Here is a 27200-nt window from a genome sequence, read left to right on the forward strand (position 1 = left end):
CTTTTTAGGCTTATGTTTGCTATCTGAGAAAACAAAATTACAGTGTGGTTATTCTCTGCTTCTCTTGGCTTAATCTTTTGAGATGTTTTTGTCAGAAAGAACTGTTAAAAAAGGTAGAGAGACCTGAATCTTTGATCTAACCCATGTGTTAATGAAGTAAGTGGTGATCTCATTTATGGTCAGAAGCCTTTGTGAACTTCCCTCAGTGTTGATGAAACAACATTGGCTTCTGAACTAGGATTGTTTACCAGAGCGATGTTGCCAATGCCTTTGCTCCGATATATCCCATGGCTTTTTATTTTTGTTTTTGTTTTGTTTTGGAGATTCTAGGATAGATTTGTGGTGGAGTCAGGATTGGAACTCTTGTCTTTGTTTTGACTACTGTATTACCCTTGGTGGGAAAGAGGTGGAAAGAAAAGAGAAAGCCCTCGATTTGGTGAATTTGAGCCTTTGCTTGTCAGCTTCCAAATTTGACCCTCCGTGATGTCAATCTCTGAAACCGTCTCTCTGATTAGTCAGCATTAGTTTGAGGATTTTGAAGGACTTTCCGAAGCCAAGTTTTAATTGGCATATAGATGGGAAGTTGAAAACACCATCCAGAATGCCTTTCCGTCTATGATGTATAGATTTAGTTGATTTTTTTTTGAAAGCAAAATACATTGGATTGTACATATATAACCTATATTGGATTGGGGAGGGGGCAGGGAGGGGAGGGAGGGAGAAAAAAATTGAAACTAGAAATCTTATAAAAACAAATGTTGCAAACTATCTCTACATGTAACTGGAAAATAATAAAATAGTTTTATGTTAAAAAAAAAAGTTAAACACATTGACATACTTTGCTGGATCTAACAAACATTATGGTAACTAAAGTATTGGTAGCTGCCAAAGACCTTCTGTTATGGATTAATTGGGGATCACTTCATCCTTTGAAATAAAGGAGCAGTTACATAGGGCCCACTTGTTCACCAAGGGGCCTAAACAGATAAAATTTCTAGGAATCCTAGAAACAGACAAATCCTGTGAGACTTAGCCATTTTTTTCCTTAGGTATCTTTATCTTGTCCCAGCTCAATTGCATTAAATTTAACAAAAAGTACATAGTATGCTCTTTGTCCAAGGTATTGTGGGCATTCTTGATGGATACACAGAGTTGACTCAGAGAATAAACAAATAGCCAAATCCTACTCACCTCCCAATCCCTTAACTCTGGCTTCTGTCAAACTGCCCTTCTTCAGGGTCAACACCGGTTTCTTTTTTTGCCAAATCAGCTGGTTTTTTTCAGTTCTCAATCTTCTTGACCTCTCTTCACATTTGGCACTGTTGACCTCCCCTCCTGCTCTTTTCCCTTTGCATTTTCATGGCACTGGTGCATCATTGTTCTCTTTCTAGCTCTTGGTTACTCTTTGTCTCCTTTTCACCATCTCTATCCTGTCACTTATGTGTAGGTGTGCCCCAGGACTGTGTCCTGGGCCCCCTCTTCTCTCCCTGTGTACAGTCCTGGTAATCTCATTGCTTCCCATGGATTTGATCATCATTTCTGTGCAGCTCTCATTTCTGCCCTGAGCTCTAATCCTGAATCTCTTACTGTCTGCTTGACACCTACACCTAGATATTCCATAGGTATCTTCCATCCTCTTCTCTTTACTTATACCTCAGCTGCCTGAGACCAGGCCCTGATTATTTTCTGCCTGAACTCTTGAGAGAATATACTCATGGTAACCTCTCTACATTCTCTTGCTTAGTGACCTTGTTTGCTTCCGTGGATTTAATTATAATTTTTTTGCAGGTAAGTCTTCACATCTGTGCATCCAGCCGTACTACTCTTCCGAGCTTCAATGCTTAATCCTAAATGTCCTATTAGACATTTTCAGTTGGATGTCTTGAAGACAGCTCTAACTCAGCATGTCCAAATTGAACTCATCATATTTCCCTCCAACCCATCTCTCTTCCAGACTGATGAGGACACCATCATCATTCCAGTCTTCCAGCTTCTTGAAAGCCTTGGCGTCATCTTTCTCTCCTTCCTTTCTCTCATGCCACAGATCCAGTTAATTGCCAAATCTTATCATTTCTACCTTCACAACCTCTTGAATATATATATTCCTTTCTTCCTGCCCATACAGCCATCGCTATATTTCATCAACAAGCACAGATGAAGTGCTTCCTGTGTGGGAGGCACTATGCTAGGTGCTAAGGATGCAAAGGGAAAGGTACAATAACCCCTGCCTTCTAGGAGCTTAGAGTCTATTGGAAGGGACAGCATGCACTATGTAAGTAACAAAATTGTTGCAAGGTGATTTGGGGAAGAGGTCACCAGCTGCTAGATTAGAAAAGGCTTGATGTAGAAGGAAGTGCCAAGAGCTAGAGCTGAGATAGGTGTGCCTCCCAGACACGAGGAACAGAAGTACAAAGGCCTGGAGATGGGAAATGAAGCCCCGTTAAAGCCAGCTGGTCTGCTTTCTAGACTTACTTTGGGCATTACACACTCACTCCGTAATCCAGGCAAATGGGCCTTCTTACTGTTCCTCATACACAACTCGCCGCTTCCTATTTCTGTTGTTTGTATGATCTCTTCTCTGTTCCTGAAGTATGCTGTAGAAGCCCTTCCTTCTTCTAAGATTCATCACATATGCCATCGTTGTGGTTGAAGATTTCCTTCAAGCTTATGGTGTCCCCCTCACATCACCTAGTATCTATTTTATGTTTTTAGGTCTATCTAGCTGATATATAGATGCTTAATTACAAAGGAATTGCTTTTTAAAAATGTGATTTTATTTTCATGTCTGAATTCTTTCTTCCCATCTGCCTTTTCCCCACACCCATTTGAGAAAGCAAGAAAAACAAAACCCCTCTATAAACATATAAAGTCTAGCAAAAACATTCCTACATTGGCCACATCCAAAAGAACATGTCTCACTCTGCACTCTGCAATTGTGCTTGGCTAAAAGTTGCTTAAAAGTCGATAGATTTATTTAATTGGTCTTAGTGAATCCAAGAAGGCTCTCTCTCCCTTCTGCAGTCTGTTTTCTTCGGCTGCCAAAAGGGATATTCCTCAGTGGCTGGTTTGACCACATCATTCCCTTGCTTAAGAAGCTTCAGTGGCTCCCCAGTACCTTTATGTTAAAGCACAAACTTCTTCATTTGATATTTAAAGTCCTTCACAGTCTGCCTCCAGTCTGTCTTTCAGGGCTGATTACTTATTACTCCTCATGTGGTCTAAACTCCAACCAAACTGACCTATAAAGGAAAGATATGTACACTGTGCGCTGTCACGTCCCCTCCCGTCGTGCCCTTTCATACACTGTCCACCCGTGTTTGTCATGCCTCCTGTCCTTGGAGCCTTTGGGAATCCCCAGGTCTAGCCAAGGCTTAGGTGCTTAGGAGGGCTTTCCTGATTCCCCATTTGGGAGCACAGCAGCCCCTCCCATCTCTGTATGTATGTGTCTATGTTGCCAGATAAAATGGACTATTACACACAAAATATTTCTGTGCATGTGTTATTCCCCTAATAAAATGCAAACTTCTGGAGGAGAGGGACTATCTCATGCGAGGCAGTTGGGGTTAAGTGACTTGCCCAAGGTCACACAGCTAGTAAGTGTTAAGTGTCTGAGGCCAGATTTGAACTCAGGTACTCCTGACTCTATCCACTTTGCCATCTAGCTGCCCTATAGGCACTTATTAAGTGCTTGCTGGGTGGTGTATTGAGAGTGAAAAGAGAGATGAGGGAAAGTACTGGGAAATTACAGGAGGGAAAAGTCACTTTCATGTCCAGGATATGACATTTTTCAGAAAAAGCTTCATGGAGGAGGGGGCGATCTGTTTTGGGCTTTGAAAGAAGGGAGGAACTTGACTATAATGGGGGGGGGTCAGAGAGGGAAATACATTAGAGGGATGGGGTAGGGGAAGGTGTGCACGGTGGTACAGAGCTGAAAAGAGACAGGATGAGAGTAGATCTTGGGGTAATTGATGCCGAGCTGGAAGGTGCCTTTGGGGTCATCTAAACCAGCCACTCCCCCCCTCAATTTTGCAATGACTGGTCCAGAGTCAGGCAAGGAATAAATGGCCTAGTTAGGATCCCAAATCAGGTTCTCTGACTTTAAATCCCAAACTTTTCCCACTATACCATGCTGTAGAGACAAGCTAGTTTAATTTGGCTGGAGCCTGAAATATGTGAAATGGTATAGGATGAGATAAGGATGAAAAGGTAGGTTAGAGCCAGATTTTGAATGACCTTGAGTCAGAGGTCAGGCGTCATATTTCATTTGGTAGGCAGGGGGGAATGAGTGAACCTAGAGGAGTGATATGTCTCTAGGAAGGTAGTTGTGTAAAGAATGGATTAAAGAGGTAATAGATTGGAAACTGAAAGGAGGATTAATCAGGAGTTTATAACCGGAAATGATGGTCTGAACTAGGATAATAATAAATGGCATGTATGTAGATATCCCTTTGCATATTTGATTTCATTTGATTTGCATAACAACCCTGTAAGATAAGTACTACAGGTATTTGTTATTCCCATTTTATGGATGAAGATACTGAGGCACACAACTAGTGTGGAATTTGAATGCTTTCAAAAAGTTAAGACGGGTATAAAATTTTAAGTATAAAAGGAATTAAGGAGGGGCAGCTAGGTGGTGCAGTGAATAAAGCACCGGCCCTGGAGTCAGGAGGACCTGAGTTCAAAAATGGCCTTGGACACTTGACACTGACTAGCTGTGTGATCCCGGACAAGTCACTTAACCCTCACTGCCCCACCAAAAAAAGAAAGGAATTAAGCATTTAAAAAAATTCACTAGCTGGAGGGGGTGGGGATCAAGATGAATAAAGGTTTGGAGGTGGGAGAACATGGGACATGTTTGCAATGATAAATGGTGCCATCCTTTGTGAACTTTGGGGGTAACTAGATTCTTTACAAGTTCATGCATGGAAGTAGGAAGGAAAATGGTGGGGGGGTTGCAGATCATGAAAACCTGCAGGGGTAGGCTAGGAAGTTTGGATGTTATTTGAATAGACAATAGGGAATCATTGGAGGGTTTTTTTTAAGGAGGAGAAGTGACAACACCAGAACTGGCATTAGAATTAGCCTCCAACTGGTCTATTGAGTGGATTAGCGATAAGAGACTATTGCTTGCCTTTGGAGGCTTGAGAGGCAATAAGGCCCTGAACTGTGTTGCTGGCCATGAGAACCCAGAAGAGAGCAGAAATCCTGCTGGGAGGGGCTCTAAGACTTGGTGACTGAGTGGAGGGGGCCAGTGAGAAGCAGGGGGAACCGAGGAAAGGGAGGGCAAGGAACAGAATTAGGGAGGGGGAGCTGATTGGGGAAAGTTGATTTGGAAGTTTCCTTAGCACTGAGCGGGACAGGACGGGACAGGAGATGTAAAGCTGGCATGGGAGGCTTCTGCGGGAGTTGATACTGTGGGAGTGACTGAGTTTACCAAAAGAAAGAGAATTATAGAGAAGGGAAGAGGGCCAAGAAAGAAACCTTAGGGAATGCCTGGGGTGGGGTGGGGGAGCTGGGAGGTGAGGAGGAAGGGCCAGGAAAGGAACTAGAGAAGGGGAACAGCAGTAAGAAAGGTCAGAGACATGGGATAGGGCCGTGTCATAGATGCCAGAGGAGGGGATGGTATCCAATGCTGCCCAGAGGCCGGGGAATAATAGCTAATAATAGTTCACTTTGATAGAGGGCTTTAAGGTGTGCAGAATCCTTCACAGAGAGTATCTCATACACCTGAACAGCACCCCTGGGCAGGAGGTGCTCTTTCTTACTAGCCTCAGGTTATATGTGAGAAAACAGACAGACGGAGGCTAACTTGCAGATGGTCTCATACAACTAGTATGTATCCAGCTGGATTTGAACTCGGCTCTTCCTGATTCTCCAGGTCCATCATCCTGTCCATGCACTGCACCACCTAGGAAAATGAGGACTGAGAAAAGACTTTGGTTCATCAGTGAGAAGACCGCTGCTCCTTTTCTGAGTCCCTCAAGCCACCTGTACCATCCCTTTCCTCTTTCCTCTCAGCAGAGGACCATCATTCATCCTTGACTGCAATCATTGAGATTATCTTTTATGAGCTCCCTGTTCTGTTCAGATCTACTACACTTAACTCAGTATCATCCCTAACATTTTCCTCTCTTGCTCTCCAGCCTTGTAGGAAAAAGTGGCCCTTTTCCTTGCCAATACCAACATCTTTCCCTTTATCCAGTTTCCTCTTGTCTTCTCTGGGATCTGTGCCTTGGACCATCCCTTCCACTACCTAATTTTTAGTTTGCCTTTATTCAGGATCTCCTTTCAATCTACTTAATATGATTAGGTCTCTCTCATCCTTAAAGCCTTCATTTGATCCTCCCATCTCCATCAGCTGTCATACTATATCCTCCCTTTTATAGCTCAGTTCTTATAAAAAAGCTGTTGACACTCCCATTGCCCCCATTTTCTTATCTCCCATTTGTTTCTCGCAGCTTCTGACTCATCTGAAGTTGTTCTCTCTAAGGTTCCTGAATCTAGTGGCCTTTTCTCAATTTTCATTCTCCTTGACCATGGTATCTGTGGCATTTGACATTGTTGACCACCCCCTCCCCCTAGACACTGTCTTTTCCAGTGTTTTTATAGTGCTGGTCTCTCCTAGTTCTCTTTCTGTCTGTACCTGTTAGTCTCCTTTGCTGAATGATCATCTATATATTTTGGCCTCTTTCCTTCTCACTATATATCTCCATATGTCCCTTGGTGAGTTCATCAACTCCCCTCCATCATCTTTCTGCAGATGATCTTGAGATCTGTATATATCCAGCCATAGTCTTTTTTAAAATTTCTTTTCTTTCTTTCTTTTTTTTTTTTTTTGCAGGGCAATGGGGGTTAAGTGACTTGCCCAGGGTCACACAGCTAGTAAATGTCAAGTGTCTGAGGTCAGATTTGAACTCAGGTTCTCCTGAATCCAGGGCCGGTGCTTTATCCACTGTGCTACCTAGCTGCCCCCGTAGTTATCTGAACTACATTACTAGCTACCTTTATATGGCACTTGGAGTCAAGAAGATTTGCATCCAAATCCTGCCCCAGACACTCACCATAGTTATGTGATACAGGGCAAGTCATGCCCCCCCCCCGCCCCCCAGTCTTAGTTTCCTTATTTGTAAAATGAGGAGCTTAGAGTTGAAGGTCTCTAAGGCTTCTTCCAGCCCTAAATCTCTGACCCTTTAACCCAGGGTCTGGTTTCCAACAGGATGTCTGATAGACGTGTCAGACTCAACATTTTCAAAAACAGAATTTCTCTTTTCTTTCTTTTTCTGCTTTTTGCAAAATGTGAATTTCTCCATTTGATCCAATTAAAGTACATATCTTCATTTGTTGTGTGTATTGATTTTTCTTTTTTAAAATGATAAGCATTTTTTATTTAAAGTTTTTATCCCTCCTTCCTTCCCTTCCCTGCCCCACTCCCTGAGGCGGTCAGCAATCAAATATAGGTTACACAGGTGCAGTTATCTAAAACATTACCGCATTAGTCATTTTGTACAAGAAAACGAATAAAAGGAAAAAAATGAAAGAAAAAAAGTGAAGAATAGCTAGCTTCAGTCTGTGTTCAGTCAATATCAGTTCTTTCTGTGGAGGTGGACAGTATGCTTCATCATGAGTCCTTTGGGATTCTCTTGGATCATTGTATTGCTGAGAATAGTTAAGTCCTTCACAGTCCTTCATCAAACAATATTGCTGTGTCTGTGCACAATGTTCTCTTGCTTCTGCTTACTTCACTATACATCAGTTCATAGAAGCCTTTCCAGGCCTTTCTGAAGTCATCCTGCTTGTCCTTTCTTACAGCATAATAATATTCCATCACCATGCTATACCACAGCTTGTTTAGCCATTCCCCGATTGATGGGCATTCCTTTGACTTATCCTTTCTTTCCTGCCTCCCCTCTTTCTAACTTCCTTATTTCTTTGGAGGATACCATCATACTTCCTGTTAGCCAAGTTCACAACCTCAGAGACATCCCTGACAGGTCATTCTGTCACTCACTCACTTATTCATTGCCCATCCCCCAAACAAAGCTCCAGTGACTTCCTGTTACCTTTAGACTCAAAAGCATGTGTTCTGTTTGGTTTTTATAGAAAGCCCTTTGCTATCCGGCTCCAGCTGGCCTTCTCAGGTTTGTTATACATATTTGTCCTTCATTTACTCTTCTGTTCCAGCCAAACTTGCCACTTTGTTGCTCCCCCTTCCTGACTCTATTTCTTGTCTATCTACTTTGGTTTAGGCTCTCACCCTCACCTCTACCTCCCAGAAGCCCTTGCCTCTTTTTTTTTTCTTGAGGCAGTTGGGGTTAAGTGACTTGCCCAGGGTCACACAGCTAGTAACTGTTCAGGTATCTGAGGCTGAATTTGAACTCGGGTCCTCCTGACTCCAGGGCCGGTGTTTTATCCATGGCAGCAGTCCCCTTCTTTTCTACCAAGCTCTACTGTTACCTGATTATAGGAAGCCTCTCTCGATCATCCTAATTGCTAGGTTATTGCTTTGTATCATCTTTGTATCTACTTTTACTTTTCTGAAATTCTAAGCTTCTTGAGGGCAGTGTTGTTTTTTACCTCTCCAGGGATAGATAGCATAGCGCTTGCCACCAACTTCTCAATAATATTGAGAGGGTGAATGGCAGAGGTAGTGGTAGGGAAAATAAGGTGGGAAGAGTTTGGACAAACACTGGTAAACACTATAGAGTATAATAAGTGTTTTTAATAAGTATTTGGTAGAAGGTACTTGACAAATCAGCATCTTCTTCAAATCCTGGCCCTACCCACCCCCTTACTATTTTTTTTTTTTTGGTGAGGCAATTGGGGGTTAAGTGACTTGCCCAGGGTCACACAGCTAGTAAGTGTCAAGTGTCTGAGGCTAGATTTGAACTCAGGTCCTCCTGAATCCAGGGCCAGTGCTGTATCCACTTCACCAACTAGTGAAGTAAGGCGGGGTGGGGGTGGGGCTTACTTTTAATTTATCTATCTATCTATCTATCTATCTATCTATCTATCTATCTATCTATCTATTTATTTAATTTTATTTTTTTAGTGAGGCAATTGGGGTTAAGTGGCTTGCCCAGGGTCACACAGCTAGTAAGTGTTAAGTGTCTGAGGCTGGATTTGAACTCAGGTACTCCTGACTCCAGGGCCGGTGCTCTATCCACTGTGCCGTCTAGCTGCCCCGGGGCCCTTACTTTTTGATGAATGAATTGATGACCTCCTAGAGAATATTTTCAGTAGAGCCACGGGACCATACTACAGACTGCAAAGGTTCAGTGAATAGTTGGTGAGGAATCAGAGCTGTCATGATATACTTTGAAGTCTGGGGATTGGAAGAGGACACAGAATAAGTTACTTGGTCTGTGGTTCTGTGGTGGTTTGGCCACATTAACAGGGTAAGTCTTTGGCGTAAGGGAGACTGAAGCATGTTTGTTAGCCAGATAGAAGCCAGTGCAAAAGGAGAAATTGAGAGAGAGAGAGAGAGAGAGAGAGAGAGAGAGAGAGAGAGAGAGAGAGAGAGAGAGAGAATGGGGAGAAGGGAGGGTTTGAGAAATATGTATGGAGGCAGGGTACAATTTGAAGACCATTGTGGAAAATACCATGAAATTGCTAAGCAGCAGTAGTGAGAGACAAGTTGAAGTTGAAAGCATAAGTTTGTGGTGGACTTTCCAATAACACTGGGTAGCCCTGGAATAAGAATGGCGAAGGTATATTATGTCCTTATCTAGGGTTGGGGGCTGGCAAAATCTTGGGTGGGTCTTTGTCTGTATTGGGGACTTAATGAGAATGTTGAGGTCCCAATTAGGTAGGGAGGCAAATACCTCTAGAAGGGATTAGAGGGGCTGATAAACTGGGACAACAGGGAGCATCGGAAGGATTGGAGGTCTCAGAACCAATCCAGGGGAATTGAGGGTGGTAACAAGGTAACTCTATAGACTGATGGGTTCTTTCTTTTCTTGGATTGGTTTGTTTCCTTATTCTGTAGCAAGCCAGTTCTTTTATACATCACTAACCCATTTGTTACCATATGTATCCCTCACAGCTATTCTAAACCAAGCCTCCCATGGCAGCCCTTCCCTCTGCCATCTCAGCTCAGGACTTTGCCCTCTTAATTTGCTGAGAAAATGGAGGCCATTTGTGGAGCGCTCCATCTTTTCTCCTTCCTCATCTCAAATCACTTGAGAAATCTTTCCCTCACTTTCTTCATTGCTTCTATCTCACATGAAGAGTGCCAGGGTTAAACCCCTCTGCATGCAACCTCCATCCCATCCCACCCCGCCCCCGGCATGACTGGGCAGCTAGGCGATGCCATGGATAGAGCGAGCACTTTGCCTGGAGTCAGGAAGTCTTCAGTTCAAATATGACCTCTGATATTTACTAGCTGTGTGACCTGTAAGATGGAGATAGCAGTGCCTACCTACCAGGGTTGTTGTGAGGATCAAATGAGATCATATTTGGAGAAAGCATTTAGCACAGTGCTTGGCACGACAGAAATACTTACTTCCCTTTCCCCATCCTGTCTTTTCCAGTCAATTACTCCCTCCACCCAACCCATAGATGCTGCAAATTCAGCATGTGCAAAATAGAACTTATCTCTTACCCCCCAAAACCAAGAAAACAAACAACTCTTCTTTCTTCTAAATTTCTCTACTCATCTAGGCTCACGATTTCAGTGACACATCCTCGATTTCTTACTCTCGGCCCACATAAGCAGTCCGCCTCTCCATTCACAACCAGCATCCTGGTGTAGGTCCTCATCACCTCTCACCTGGATTATTGCAGTAGCTTGCTGCTTCGGGCTCCCTGCCTCATCACTGCCCACTGCAGTCCATCTGACACTCAGCTGCCAAAGTTATCTTCTTAAAGCTGACCCCCCAGTCAGTAAATTCCAGTGGCTCCCTGTCACCTGCACGATCTAGTATAAAATCCTCTTTGGGGCTTAGGAAACCTGTCATAAACTGGTCTTTTTCTCCCTTTCCAGTTTTCTTCTACTTTATGCTCCTTTGCTTCAGTTATTTTATTTATTTATTTTTTTAAAGTGAGGCAGTTGGGGTTAAGTGACTTCCCCAGGGTTACACAGCTAGTAAGTGTTAAGTGTCTAAGGCTGGATTTGAACTCAGTGCCGGTGCTCTATCCACTGCACCACCTAGCTGCCCCTTTTGCTTCAGTTATAATTGTCCTACTTGCTGTTCCTTGAATGTGAGACTCTTATCTTTTCACCAGCTGCCCTCCATGCCAGGAATGTTTTTTTACTTTTTCTTCCTGTTTTCCTTCAAGATGAAGCTCACATTCTACCCTTCTGTGGGTCAGCAGGAGGTAGCTCAGTGATGCAGTGGACAGAGCACTGGGCCCACAGTAAGGAAGACCCAAGTTCAGATCCAGCCTCAGATAGACTTCCTAGCTGTGTGACCCTGGGCAAGTCACATAACAGCCTTGCCTCAGTTTCCTTAACTTGTAAAATGGAGATGATAACATAATTTACCTTTTAGGGTTGTTGTAAGGATCAAATATTTGTAAAATGCTTAGCACAGTCCCTGGCCCATAGTAGGCACTATATAAATGCTTATTCCCTTCTTCCACACCACTTACTACCAGTCCCTTCCCTGTGAAATCACCTTTAATTTATTCTGTATATATCTTGTATGTACTTTTTCTGCATTTTGTCTTTGCCATTCCAATGTGAGCTCCTTGTTTCCTCATGGCCTTAGTTCAGTAAACTCTCATTGACTGACTGATTCTCATCTTTCCTTTTCCTTACTGAATTTTTTGTTGTTTCTTCCCTCGAATTGATTCATCTGTGTTTCATCCACCCTTTTGTTTCTGATTTTGCCTCATTCTTTACCTTTAGTAGTCGGTGGATAGGAATACCACATGCTGGGGGTTAGGTTTTTTGTGGCCATCTTATCTTCCTTGTGAGTCCGGTTACCTGCATGGGAACATTATGTGTGATTATATTAGACAGCCTTAGAAACACCAAGAAACACTTTTTTTTTTGAGGACAATGAGGGTTAAGTGACTTGCCCAGGGTCACACAGCTAGTCAGTGCCAAGTGTCTGAGGGCGGATTTGAACTCAGGTCCTTCTGAATCCAGGGCCGTCAAGAAGCACTTTTTGAAGCTCTCTTGCCTGCTGCTTTCCAGTTGGAAGTAAGTTTCAAATCCTTTTTAAGGAATAGTGAAGAAAACCTCTTCCATTTATTTTGAAAAAAGATCAAGGATCTAGACTCACATTATAGGACTTGAGCCCCCTGGTTTTTACCAAAGTACAAATACAAAATCATAGGGAAACCAGAACCATTAGAATTGCCTCAGGATTTTAGGATTTTTTAGAGCTGGTGGAGACTTCAGAGAGTATGTTTTCTAATCCTTTCATGTTGCATAAGAGGAAACTGAAACCCAGACCCCTAAAGTTACCCAAATCTAAATGTTGTGGCTTAGAATTGATTCATTTCTTTTTTTGCTCAGGACTGGGATTCATCCCTGACTATCTTAACATATTGGTCTTAGAGATTGCTAGTAGGTTACTTTAGTTCCAAGACTCAAGATCGGTTGCCTAAATTATCCAGTGTGATGCTGGAAAGGTATCTCTTTCAAGTTTGGCTTAAGGTGGAGGGAATGTTTTGGCACTTTCTGTTAGCGCTTTCCATTGTAGAAATCAGTCACGTGGTCTTTCCCTATGGGTGATCGATCTTTCCTTTAACAGGCGGTCCAAAACCAATTCATTCGAGATGTGGCCAATATGCAGTTATCTAAACTAGCGTAGTTTTCTTGTTTCATTTTCCCAGCCTTACATTATAAATTTTTGCTTCAAATTTGTTCCTGCTGCCTAGGTATGATTTGTGATTATAGAGTAAGTATTGAAGTTGTATCTATCAGTCCAAGTTAGATGTTGCCATGAAGGGTGGGTTTTCCAAAGTCTAGGAAACTTTGAGACATTGGGTTATCTCATGGGTCCCCTTTACTCAGACCAACTCTAGTCACCTTATGCTTGGTTAGGTTGATTCATTTGTTCTCTTCTGTAGGACTAGGAATCTAGTACTTGAACTGCTTACCTAACTGGATGTCAGGAAGATCAGAGGAGATAAGGTATGTAAGAAAGGGTCAGGCAATTAATCGTTAGCTCTCGTTAACATCAGACATTAAAAGACTGTTCTGTAAATCACTTAAGTTAGTCATGATAGCATATGAGAAAGGTTACGTGTTTGTTGTCCACTTCCTGATACTCAGTTTTTTGTTGGCTTAGGGAGCAACAGTAGAAAGAGACCACACTACTCAGAACAGGAAGTTGAGTGTAAACAGGATATTCTGGTCTTCCACTGTACCTTGTGAGCCTGAGCTTTAAAACTTGGGGTAACTGAAAGTAGAAAGTACTGTATTTGAGCTGGACTTAGAGAAATCCTGTGTTCTTTCAAGTGTGGAACAAGGCTTTGTGTGGGTTTGACTCCACCCGCCAAACTCTGGCTCTTTCTCTTTTCAAAGGGTTAATTTTCCCCCACTAGCTATTACAGCATATTGCATCCATATGAACTATAAAATGAAACCTTTGACTTTTGAGCTGTGTGGCTTAAGGGAAAACAGTCTCTGCCGGGCTGTAGAGTTTGTAACAGCGGCGAGAAATCCTAGGCAACATTGGCGAGGACACATTTTGTACTATTCTAACTTTTCATATGGGTCCTCTAGTTAGGACTTATGTTTTCTTGCAAGATTTTTGTGCATAGTTTGGTGTAGGTTTGGGCCCACTTCCCGAGCTTAACTACTTATATCCCCTCACCCTCCACCCAAACAGAAGTCCTTGGAAAATTTGATATGATGGTTATACTATTGGGGGCTGAGTAGGACTTTGAAGTAGACACCAACTGCCAAGGTTGCATAGAATAGATTGAATACATTTGAACCTGTTTGGAAAACTTGTTTTCTCATATTGATGATGAGAATTGGAGGTTACAGGACCAACTCTTAAAACTACTTTATTGTCATATATACCTAAAGAAAGGACTGAACCCTTTCATTTGCTTGCTCAGGAGGCTCTAATGGTTTCCACTCGTCTCTCGGATAAAATTAAATCAAATCTCTGCCTGTTAAAGCCCTTTACAGACTATTCTGTCTCATCCATTGTTCCTGACAGACTGGTCCACTTGCTGTTCCCCATTCATGACCTTCTGTGTCTGGTATTCTTTGCCCTCACCTGTCCTCTTCCTCCTCCCTGAACCCTTCCTTCAGATGTCCAGTGATTCAGGCTTCCCACCTGAGGCCTCCCACCTGAGGTCTCTTGTAAGTGGTAAGTGCCTTTTTCTTGGAAATGACTTTGAGCTTATTTTGGACAGTTTGTATTCATTTATCTGTTTTCTTATGCCCCCAACAGGCTGTAAACTCCTTGAGGGGAGTGAGGGTTTTTTGACTTTTCATTGACCAAACTTAGCACATGGCAGTCCCTTAAATGCTTGTGGGATTCCTAGAGCAATTTTAGGATCTTGGATCTAGGTGCTGAAGCACCTGAAAGTGTGTTTTTATGTTTTGTTGCAAAGAATCCACTCTTTCTTTCACATTGTAGTTCTGGGAGCAAATCACTTGTAAGTAAATCTGTTTCCAAGCCTTTGTCCTGGGTCTGAGATGCTTGTACTATAAGGTCCTGAGATGTTTTATGTTCTTTTTATAGAACATTGCTTCTGGCCTGGTGGGATGAGAGACTTGCTCCATTGATATGGAAAAGTAGGGAGGTCAGAATCGTCACAGTGTTGGTGGGGGAAGGGGAAGAGAAGTTTGAGGAGGATGGTGTTGGACAAACTGGGAGACTTCTGGGAGGCTCCTGAGATAAATGCTAAGGTCTCTGGGACCTAATCTTGAAACATCTTGCTTTGCTGTATTTATTTTTATTTTTGTTTTCCTGTTTTAGGCATCCCTGACCACTTTACATTAGTAAAATGTTCCTCTCTTAAGTACTGGTCAGAAGTAGGTCCACTGAGGTTCTGATGGAAGCCTTTTGTTTTAGGAGTTCCTGACTAGTGCAGGGGAGGATGATTGGCCAACTACAGAAAGTAAGCAGGTCTAGGAACTCTGAGGGAAGGCCTGATTTGGGATTGTAGTCACAGAAACTCTGGCATGGCTGGCCCAGACAGCTTAGAAGAGCCACTATCAGCAGTGAAGGAAAGTGATGAAACTGCTGTAGTCACTTTCTGCCTTTCTCTGAAATTTGGTGGTGCTGGTACTTCTGGGTCTATTTGGTTTCTGGCTTTTTGTTGTGTAGTTTTCAGGGCTATCAGTAAAACAGGAAGGAGACCTGAATTTGAGCTTCAAAACAGCTTTGGTTCTATGGATTTAAAAAAATCATCAAACTTGGGGAGTGTTGTACATAGAGAACAAGAACAGGAGTATGGACCGGAGTTCTAGCATCAAAATGCCAAGTCAAGGTTTCTAGTATGGTGGTCAGTCTGTGACAGTTTGACCTAAATCACAGAAGTTGAACCTAGTTTTAACATTTACTTTTTAAAAAATCATAAACATTTTTATTTAAAGTTTTGAGTTCCAAATTTTATCCCTCCTTCCCTCCCATCCCTCCCATTCCTCCCCTCTCCCTGAGGTGGTGAGCAATCAGATGTGCGTTACACATGTGCAAATATCTAAAACATTACCATATTAGTCATTTTACACAAGAAAACTTGAAGAAAAGAAAAAAATGAAAGCATGTGAAAAATAGCATGCTTCAATCTGTGTTCAATTAGTATCAGTTCTTTCTTTGGAGGTGGATAGTATGTTTCATCATTAGTCCTTTGGGGTTGTCTTGGATCATTGTATTGGTAAGTCCTTCATAGTTCTTCATCAAACAATATTGTTGTCTCTGTGCACGATGTTCTCTTGGTTCTGCTCATCTCACTATACATCAGTTCATACAAGTCTTTCCAGGCCTTTCTGAAATCATCCTGCTTGTCATTTCTTTATTTTTTTTTCTTTACAACAAACCTTCATTTAATTTTTTTCCAGTTACATGTAAGAGTAGTTTTCAACATTCATTTTCATAAGATTTAGAGTTCCAAATTTTTCTCCCTCCTTCTCTTTCTCCTCCACCCCCACCACAAGACAGCAACCAATCGAATATAGGTTCTATGTGTACAATCCACAAGTGCTCTTTTTTTTCAGTTCTTTCTATGGGGGTGGATAGTATACTTCATCATTAGTCCCTTGGGATTGTCTTAGATCGTTGTATTGCTAAGAGTAGTTAAGTCATTCACAGTTGCTTGTCAAACAGTACTGTTGTCACTATGCACAATGTCCTCCCAGTTCTGCTCACTTCACTATACATCAGTTCATATGAGACTTTCCAGGTTTTACTGGTATCATCCTGCTTGTCATTTCTTATAGCACAATAATATTCCATCACCACCCTATACCACAGCTTGTTTAGCCATTCCCCAATTGATGGGCATTCATTCCTTTGATTTCCAATTCTTAGCCACTGACAAAAAGAGCTGCTAGAAATATTTTTTGTACAAATAGGTCTTTTTCTCTTTTGGGGAATGTCTTTGGGATATAAACCTAGCAGTGGCATTGCTGAATCAAAGGGTATGCACAGTTCTTTTAGTTTTAGCATTTAATTGAGGATTTACTTATATGTTTAGCACTGACTTGTTGACCATACCCAGTAAGGAAGTCCCAGAAAACAGATATATAGTTCCATGTCAAGTCATCGAGCATTTATTAACGTGTCAGGCACTGTGCTAAACTCCATCGATCCAAAGAAAGACAAAAGCTATTCCCTGCCTTCCAGAAGCACATACTCTGGTGGGGGAGACAATGTGCACACCGCCATGTAGAAAATGCATATAGAGGGTAGATTGGCGATCATTTTCACTGAGAAGACCCTAAGATAAAAGCTTCTTGCAGAAGGTGTGACTTTAGCTGGGACTTGAAAGAAGCCAAGGAAACTGGTGGGGATGGCTCTGGGTCTATCCATGGACTTGCCTGCTTTCTGTTCCTCTCTCTAAGGGTCAGGAGCAGAATGGGATGAGATGAGAAGGAAATTAGGCAAATCAGGACCTGGAGATGGGGCTTCCTTCAAGTTCTAGCTAAAATCCTAGGAGGGAAAAGCATTCCAGGCATGGTGACCGGTGAGGAAAAAATGCCTGGAATCAGGAGATGTGTGGAGTGTTGTGTGTTTGAGAAACAGTCCCATGGATAGTGGAAAATAGAGCCTCCCCTGCCTTCTCGCCCAACAGGCTGGATGTAGACCCTTTTTATTCTTAATAGACTTTGCCAGGTAATTAAGCTACAAGTCTATTTATTCTTGGTCTTCGAGATTATTAGTTGGCTTCTCTTTGAACTGCTCTTTCCTGACTGAGTTAGTCCCCGGGGCAAGAATGACTAGGCTGGAATTAATGTGTGGGATTCTCCTCTGCAGTGTTCAGTCTGTCAGCTATTCTGAATCTTCCTTCCCTGATTAGGAGCTGCCATGTCATTTATCAGACCCAAGGGCGATATTTTGGCACAATTCCATTGGTCAGAATGGCTTTTTATTAAATCATCTCTGGCAGATGCCAAGGTCCCTCCACATGTATTTGTCATGAACTAGTTGGAACAAGGGGATTCCCAATAATAGTTACAACTCGGAATGATTCTTCCCTGTATGCAGACTTTGCTTCCAAAAAAAAAAAATAAGGCATTTTTCTTTTTTTGGTGAGGCAATTGGGGTCACACAGCTAGTAAGTGTCAAGTGTCTGAGGCCATATTTGAACTCAGGTCCTCCTGAATCCAGGGCTGGTGCTCTATCTACTAAGCCACCTAGCTGCCTGCAAGAAGGCATTTTTCTAATGGTATTCTCATTTTCTTTTCTTTTCTTTTTTTTTGGCAGGGCAATGAGGGTTAAGTGACTTGCCCAGGGTCACACAGCTAGTAAGTGTCAAGTGTCTGAGGTCAGATTTGAACTCAGGTCCTCCTGAATCCAGGGCTGGTGCTTTATCTACTGTGCCACCTAACTGCCCTCTCTCATTTTCCATAATCACATAGCTGCTTTGAATATACTGCCTGCTCAAGACACAGTAATTCCTTACAGTGATTCTACGACAACCCCCCCCCCCCAATTACCTTGTATTATTTTATAAATACTTTTATACACACATACAGTATAGCTGTATATTACCTACCTACATCCAGGATACCTATCCTGCCAGAATGTAAGCTCTTCTTTTATGTTCTTTTATTCCCATTGCCCATGCTTTGGATATATTGAATGGTTTTAAATCCTGGCTGCTGCTGGAACAACATGGCCTAGCCCAACTTTGACATTTCCTGCTACTTTTTTTTGCAAATGGATCAGTCTTTGTACTGAGCTCCTAGTGAGAACAATCAATAGTTTCAGAGATCTGCCCACGGTGCTGAGCATTTAGGACTTGCCTCAAGGTCACCCAGGCTGGTCAGGTCAGTGCAAAAGGCAGGACTGGGACTCAGGCCTTCCTGATTCCTTGGTGCCTCTTTATTGCTACTTTAAGAACTGAAAAATCTTGTTATCATTCTTGTTGCCAATTCTTCCTGAAAGGTAACTGAGGGAGCTGTGTCAGTATCAGACTTCAAGGGTTCCATGATGGCTGTAATACTGAACAAACTACATAAAGTGTGACTGGGGGCGGTGGGGGGATGGTTTAAACATAAATTTAGGTTATTGACCTCTTATTATTGTTAGCCAAATGTCACAGATCCCAGAACTGGAGTTGAGATACTGATAGTGAGATGCACCCAACCTGAAACTGGTTTGGAATACCACTGAGAAACAGATGCATCCTTTCTAAATGTCAGTAGTTTTAAAGCTTTATTGTTTGCACCATGGGCTTTTTTTTAGTAGTTCTGACTTTAAATTGAAGTAATCCATCAGGAAGGCAAGTTTCAGTTGAAGGCCTCTAAGGAGAATCTTTCAAAGGGTCTGCTACCCCACAGTCCTAGGGATTCCCTTTCTTTGATGTGTGCTGCTGAGCCTGTCAGGGGTAGCTTGGGAAGTAGTTGCCCCTATAGTCTTGGTGTTCTTGCAGAGGAAATATTTAGGCCCTTTAGTTCCTATTTTCTCACCTGGTTCTTTGGCTTCACGTGAAACTTGCATCCAAGCAAGAATTATTTATGCACTCTCTCACTGTCTCTGTACACCCCAATTCAGGCTGTCTTTGAGGATGGAGTGTCTGTTACAATTTAAAACCTTGTAAGTGCTTTCAACACTGTGGACCAACCTTTCAAAATATCCTTTGTTTATGTCCTGCCCATACACCACTGCAGTGGTGGTATTTATACTAATTCAAACCCTTGGGTCTGGCATTCACCCATGCACTTGTCTCTTTTCTAACTAAGGTGCTTTGTATTTTATGTTCTATTGAAATAGTCTTAGCATCACAAAAAACATGTTTCATTGCCTAGAATCCAGTGAGTTAAACCAACTAGTTATTTCATGATTTACACTGTAATCTTGTTGGTCCCTACTGTATATAACAGAGCCATTTTTACTCTCATCCTTGTTATCACATTCTAAATCTTCCTGGCCAAAGTGGATAAACTTAGGTTTATGGGAAAATTCTATTTTCCACTTTTAAGATTCCCTTTAAAGTAAAACAGTTTTAGGGGAGTTCTTGTGTCCTGATTCAATTTTCTTGTTTTGAAATATAAGTAAACTCCCAAATTTAGATGTTTAAAACACCATGCATCATACTTAAATTCTCAAGCTAGGTAGCTGTTTTTCAGATGGTGTCATCTGCAGTCACTAGACCTTCATTCCACACTGCTAAGTTCCAAACACAGCGTCGAAAGCATTGAAATATCAGAGATAGTCTTTTACTCTTGAAGAAGGTCACTTCTGAATTCCTTCTGGGCCCTTTTACTCTTTTGATTCTTGATTAGGAGCTTACCTTTCCTTTAGAATAGCATTCTTGTTTTTAATAATAGAAAGAAATTAAGTCTAACAGCCTCCTTTTTTAGATAGGGAAATTGAGACCAGGTAACTAGTCATTCAGAAGTGACTTATCCAAGATCACATCATTAGTTATTGGCAGAATGCATATAAAAAGGGCAGGCTTCCTGAATCCTGTTCTGCTTCCATGAAAGTGGAACATAGGATTCTCTACTGTCTCCATCTTGTAATTTAAGTGCATCCTTTTTTTTGGGGGGGGGGCAGGGCAATGAGGGTTAAGTGACTTGCCCAGGGTCACACAGCTAGTAAGTGTCACATGTCTGAGGTCAGATTTGAACTCAGGTCCTCCTGAATCCAGGGCTGGTGCTTATCCACTGTGCCACCTATCTGCCCCCAAGTGTATCATTTTTGATCCATCAGTGGTTCAGGAAGGGGCAGCAGGTGGTGCTGTGTATAAAGCACTGGACTTGCAATCAGGAAGATTCAGCTTCAGACAGTTACTAGCTGCATGGCCCTGGGCAAGTCCCCTAACAGCTGTTTGCCTACATTTCTTCATCTATAAAATGAGAATAATAATGGATTTATGTTTCAAGTCTATTGTGAAGATCAAATGAGATAATATCTGTAAAGCACTCAGTACATAGTGAGCAGTATATAAATGTTAAGCTGGTATTATATGGAGCGACCAGTAATGCCTCTCTGTCTCAGAGCTTGAGATCAGAAATCTCGGAACCTTAAACCATAACTCGATCTGGATGGCAAAGAGAACTAACTGCCTGCAGTAGCTGTGACCATCGTCTCTAGCTAGCTACAGACTCACGCCCATTTAAATCTAATTCCAGTCATTCTGCCAGCACCCAAAGTCCCCACATTGTAGACTGATGGTTATTAATCTTTTTTTTTTTTTTTTGGTGAGGCAGTTGGGGTTAAGTGACTTGCCCAGGATCACACAGCTAGTAAGTGTCAAATGTCTGAGTCTGGATTTGAACTCAGGTCCTCCTGAATCCAGGGCCAGTGCTCTATCCACTGCGCCACCTAGCTGCCCCTATGGTTATTAATCTTGAGCCAGAGGCACCATTTCTCCTCACCCCTGGCCCTGTTTGGGAGAATTCTGCATACCTTCTCACCACCTTTGCCCCTTTATTTTTATTTTATTTTATTATTATTATTTTTTTTTTGCAGGCAACGGGGGTAAAGTGACTTGCTCACTGTCACACAGCTAGTAAGTGTCAAGTGTCTGAGGACGGGTTTGAACTCAGGTCCTCCTGAATCCAGGGCCAGTGCTCTAACCACTGCGCCATCTAGCTGCCCCCGCCCCTTTATTTTTTAGCTTCTGGTTTTTTATTTTTTATTCCTGGAAAGGTCGTGTCAATTAATTGCCCTTTTGCTCAACTCACTATCCCTGGGATTCCCCCGTACAGAACTCTCCTCTCTGGTCAACAAACCCTTCGATCTATTGTCTTTCCCTTATTAAACAGTGGGTTCTTTATGGGGCGGGCACTACCTTTCTGTGTTTGTGTCCCCAGTACAGTTCTTGGCACATAGGAAGTATTCATTCACATTAACTCTAGCCTTCCAGGCCCTTCTTACTTTGTATTTATGCTGTTTTAATATTAGACTGGCTCAAATACTAGAATCTAATCGGTTCCTTTTAAGAGAGTTGTTTATAACAAAAACAGTTGGCATGCTTTCTTTTTAACTTTTCAATATATGTAATTAGATAAAATTATTTCCAAGAGACTTAACTAAACCCTATTGATAGATTTTTCAGGGCACTTGCTTTCAGAGCCATTGCAGTTAAAACTCCCATTTGCATCTTAAGGATATCAGACAAGATGAAACTAGGCACATTCTACATGAAAGACCACAAGGCAGCGTACTTTTCTTTCTGTCCTCCCAGCTCAAATACTTCTAACCATGGAAGGAATGCATTAGTGAGAATAGGGAAAGCCACCCTAAATAAAAGAGTGAAATCCATAGGGGTTTCTTACTCTTAAGGAAAACAATCTAGTAATGTCAGTAACATGATTCTTTGAAGCTCTGGGCCATTTTATTTAGATTTTGCAAAGAACTAGATGTTATTGAGATAATCTATTTTAAATTTCATTGGCTGAGGCAGATTCCAGATGATGAAATTCCTTCTACCCATGCTTGTTCGTATGTTCTCTCTAAACTAGTTGTATGTGAGTTCACGGATTGCCTATTACAGAAGAACTGTGGCAACTTAAAGCAATTAACTTTGAAATAGACCAGACTTGAACTGTGGAGAGTTAGTTGGTGCTTTGTGTTGTGCTTAAACAGGATGAGCTTTTCCAAAGGGCAAAGCAGATGAGCACCAACATTTATCAGGCATTAAAAAACAATCACTTTCCTCCTTGCCCTAGAAGCACCGAGATATTGATGACTCAGTTTAGATTATTTGCCCCAGGCAAGCAGGCCCAAAATTCTCATAGGAGAATGTGGTCACCTGTGGCAGGCAGAGGTCCGCAAAGGAGGCATATTTGGAATGACTTCGAACCAATCAGAGGGCTAGCTAGCGCTTAATTTTCACCTTGCCTATAACTATGACTGACTCACCTCACTTGCAGTAGAGAATTTATCTCACCCAGTTATTAACATTTGTAATTTTCCTTTTCAGCAGGGCCAACAAAGCGAATATTGAGAAAGTCTAACATTGCTATCCAGTGGACATAATACGTAGAGCATATCTGCCCCATTTGCATAATACCAGGGAACTGTTTCACAAAAAGGAACCTTCCCCTCATCCTTTGCCTTTTTAACTAAACACGAGGGTAGAAAGAAGCTGACCAAAAACCCTGGCAGGTTTCTGAGTGCCCTGGTGGAAGAAGAGGTCCAGGCCACTTTTGATTACTCAGCAGGAAATGGAAACCCATCTTCTCTGAAAAGGTGTGAAGGTGGGTGGTGGGTAAGAGAGAAGGTAGGGAAGGAGCAACTTTCAGACTTGCTGAAGATTGGTAGGAAATTTTCTTCCAAGATCACTACACTAATAGGATTGAATACTGGAGAATCAAGTTGAGCACATTCCAAATTTCTTAGGAAGGATTCTCTTCTCTAAACCTACCTCACACCTGAGTGGTTCTGCTGCCTGGGACACCCTGTAAAATGGGAACATTGCATAGGACTGAGAAGTAAAGGCCTGTCCCCAAGCTAAGGTAGCCGCTTGGTACTGCCCAGCCAAGGGTTTCCCCCAAGCATCCCCAGAGGTAGCTGAGGCCTCCCAGAATAGCCACTGAATGAACTCTGCCTTGCCTTGATCAGTAAGCCAGCTCGCCCTCCACAGCTGCAGGACTGTGCTGTCTTTGATAGACGGGCAATACGTCGTTAGATGCAGGTTAAAGGCTGCAGAGTACTAAAAGCTTGGTCCTTTCCATCCTCTTTGCTTCCATGGGGAACGGGGGATAACTAGATCACATGTTTGAAATCTTAAAACTCTGCCAAATTCTTTACGAGGAGCCAACTACTGGTGTCGACTAACAACTAGAGGAGCCTTTTCTTCCAGAGACACTCCGGAAGTGAGGACTGAAGCCGAGGTGAGACAAAGCTGGAAATAGTTCTGAGAAGTGAGGGGTGATTCTCCAGCTCCAGCCAGAAAAGATCGAGTGATCCAGACAGAATGAAAGTTTAGTAAGAAATTAAGAAATTTGCAGAGCTTGCAGACTTAATGAATTGTATTCTGTAGCCATATTCCTGGCCTTGAGTGCTGATGAATATTGTTATTACCATCTGAAAGGAAAGACTATCTTAATGCTCTTTTTGCTTCAAGATTTTAGGCAAAATTCATTTTAAAGTTTCCCTTGTGGGTTGGGGGAGGTGGGGTGGTGTGAGGAGATCTTGCCTCAAGTGGCCCAAGGCTTATTTGCATTTTAAAACACTAAACTTCTCTCTTCTCTCATTTTTATCCCCTGTGCCTCCAAAGTCTAGAAAGAAGCCTGTGACTTTCTCTCTGGTTTACTTTGTGACTGTAGTCAAATTAAAGGACACATGTCTGGACCTTGCCAAATTCTTATGGAAAGAGAGAGGGGGTTGTTACAAATACATACATACAATAAAAGATGCATACATTTATTGTTATTTTGAGGTCTAGATGTTGGTTTTTCTTGGCGTTCCAGGAGTCTGAAATCAAAAGATGTTACTTCTGCTAATAGTATTTGCAAAAATATTTCTTTGAGAGTCCTGTTTCCTGAATGAAGCTGTGTGAAGTATCTTACAGGGCAAACAAGATAAATTAGATGTGTGCCTTCTCAGGGCTTCCCATCTAAGACAAATAGGACTGACCCAGAAGAAAGTGCTTGGGAGCTAAAAGATTACTGAACAGTAAATATTAAGTGAATACTTAATTAGTTAAAGCTTAAACATTTGCACTTTGTATAGTTGGTTTTGTAGGAGCTAGACTGTACGCCTCAGAAATATAGGGACTTTATCTTATTTTTGCCTTTCCTCTGGTTGGAAGGACAGTGTATTGCACATAGTAGGCATTTAAAAGTCTTTGAATAAATGAAAATGGGGTTTTTGTGTGTTTTGTTTTAGTTTTTGGGAAAAAACTGCAGTTTCTTTGTGGATTTGTTTCAAGTAATAAAATATTTAATTTTTAACCTCTAATAGCAAAAACCGCTATTGCCTCTCTTGGTCCAACAAGAACATGAAATCTTTGTAACATGTTACATGGTGGAAGTTAGATTTTTAGTGGACTCTCCTGAAGCTGTTTAGGTTGTTCTGAAACACTGATTAGGTCTAGAAGTATTTGTGAAGCAGGTGACTAGAAATAGGTGGAGGGCAGCTAGGTGGTGCAGTGGATAGAGTACTGGCCCTGGATTCAGGAGTACCTGAGTTCAAATCTGGCCTCAGACACTTGATACTTACTAGCTGTGTGACCCTGGGCAAGTCACTTAACCCCAATTGCCTCACCCCCCCCCCCAAAAAAAAATAGGTGGAGCAGGAGATTAGATATGAAGGGATCTTATTTTGTATTATTCTAGTTTCCCATCTGTTAAATGGGTTGAATAATCTCTGTCCTCTCAATAAAACTGTTGTGAAGATGAAACTATGCATTTGAATTGTGAGAAATGGTCCTATTTTTTCCTGTTTAAAAAATGTGTACTCTTATCTTTTGTTTTTACATCATCTTCATTTCTAAGTCCCACCCCTCTTCTCTACCCATGCATCTCTTGTAACAAAGAATAAAAAAGAAAGAGAAAAATGCAGTTGAGCAAAACTAACCAACATATATAAGCCAATTCTAACAGTATAACAGTGTAGTACTCCCATAGTCCCTCACCCTGCACAGAAGGGAAGGCGGTACATTTTTTCCTCACCTTTTCTCTGGGGTCAGGTTTGGTCTTTATAGTTTCAGTGTTCAGTTTGGGTTTTTATTCTTTTTGTTTACATTGTTATAGTCGTGTATATTTTTGATTGGTTTTGCATACTTTATCCTGAATCATTTCACTTATGTTGCTTGTTCTGAATTCTTCATATTTTGACATGGGGGTGGAGCTAATGACTTTTATGGCTTGTAATGTCATGATGGTGGTAGCAGCCATTGAAATCACCTGCTCTTGTGCCATCCTTGCTAAAAGTGTGTTGTAGGTTCCCAACAGCCATATTAAATAGAGGCCCAGTGGGTTCTGGAGGTAAGCCCCCCAGACTTTGCATCATCAACTCATTGGCTCAAGCCTTTAGGGAATGCCACAGTCAGTACCACATCTTAATTCTGCTGTTTTGGTTTGTTTTTTCTGCCTTATAACCAGGTTTTACCATGTGGGCAACTTGTTGCAACTGGTTCTGTCAGGACAGCCATCCAGAGGAGACTGAGCAGCCGCAGGGAGCCAGGACGCAGGCATATTCCAACCCTGGCTACAGTTCGTTCCCTTCCCCTACGGGCTCTGAAGCTAGCTGCAAGAACTGTGGGACCCACTTTGGCAGCACAGCCAGGAAGGTAAGCATCAAGCTCTGCTCCACTTTCTGCTGCTGGGGCCTTGGGCAAATGAGCTAACCCCCTGACTGCTCTCTGCAAAATGCTAGGAAGGACACAGACCCACTTACAGATGAAAACAGTGACAGAGCCCTTTGCAATCGTTCATTTGTTTCCAACTCTTAAGTGACCCCACTGGGAGTTTTCTTGGCAAAGATGCTGGTGTGGTTTGCCATTCACTTCTCCAGCTTGTTTTTACAAATGAGGAAAGAAACTGAGGCAAACAGGGTTAAGTGACTTGCCATGGGTCACGGAGCTTATAAGGGTCATGAAGATGAGAATTTCTGACTTTAGGCCTAGCACTCTATCCACTGTGCTACCCAATTGCCCAATATAACAAGGGGACAGTGCAAATTAAGCTGCTGCCCCTGAGTTGCCAAAGTACAAAAATGTGTTCTTTTTATTGAGGGCAATTTCAAGGATACTATGAGAACAGGGAGGGCCTAATAGGACAGACAGAGTTGCAATTTGTTTCATTTGAAATGCTTTGTAGCCACTCTTCGGAGATCAGCTGATAGAAAGGAAAGTAGTGTACAATGGTAATGGATTGTAGCTGTTGGCTACCACTTTGGCTGATGCCTGAGTGATCATGTGTTCCCAGTGGCCAAGAGTTAGAGGGACAATAGGAAGAAGACCCTGACCCTCAGAAATAGCTTTAGAAGCCACTCTGAAAGCACAATGGAGGTTTGGGTGCTGGGAAAATCCCTTACTTAATGATTCCTTTTCCAACTTCAAGCTTGGGGAGGATTGGCATTTTCAGTCTTAGGCATGAACGTGAGTGAGGTCGGGCAGAAAGTAGAACACTTATGTATATGACATTGGTCATTCTCCTGAGAATTCATCCTGAGAGAATGCTTCAGGTTGACCGATGTCCCTTTTGGAGTTGGAGTGGCTGGCTAAGGAGCCGGTTGGCAGCTTGAGTCAGTGTTTGAGGCAGCGTAGACGTGGCTAGAGACATAGTTAGACTCATACCTGTTACCCTGACAGGAAAGCTGTTTGGGCCAGACACCAGTAATGGAAAGTTTTTCTGGATTAGCTGAGCTCCAAGAAGTTCTTTCTGGGGTTTTCAAAGGAGCTTCTTTTGCTTTTCTTAAACTCAGTCTCTCAGTAATGATTCACTATGTGCAGAACACAGTGATTATCTGGGATGGGGAAAATAAAATTTGGATAAAACATGGACCCTGTTCTCAGGAAGCTTATAGTCTAGGGTGGTATTTCAGTACCAACCCCGGGAATAACAATCCAATAGATCTGAGATCTTATCATCTGTAGACAGTCTTTCTTTCCATCACAACTAGTCCTTAGGGAGTTTCAAATTAGTCCTCCATGTGATG

General features: G+C 42.2%; 1 protein-coding gene across 4 annotated transcripts in view; it reads left to right on the top strand.

The window, feature by feature from the left end:
- RFFL (ring finger and FYVE like domain containing E3 ubiquitin protein ligase) overlaps positions 1–27200 on the top strand; it is a 79529-nt gene that overhangs the window by 31691 nt on the left and 20638 nt on the right. For 3 of the 4 annotated variants that reach the window (XM_043964119.1, XM_043964117.1, XM_043964118.1), the window contains exon 2: positions 25643–25830. In XM_043964119.1, coding sequence (XP_043820054.1) covers positions 25651–25830 — 180 coding nt within the window. In that variant the 5' untranslated portion in view covers positions 25643–25650. Of the gene's footprint in view, positions 1–8064; positions 8142–25642; positions 25831–27200 lie in introns of those variants that run through there. The other variant, XM_043964120.1, reaches the window with a different exon arrangement.

The sequence above is a fragment of the Dromiciops gliroides genome, chromosome 4 (genome assembly GCF_019393635.1).
Source record: "Dromiciops gliroides isolate mDroGli1 chromosome 4, mDroGli1.pri, whole genome shotgun sequence".
Taxonomy (NCBI): domain Eukaryota; kingdom Metazoa; phylum Chordata; class Mammalia; order Microbiotheria; family Microbiotheriidae; genus Dromiciops; species Dromiciops gliroides.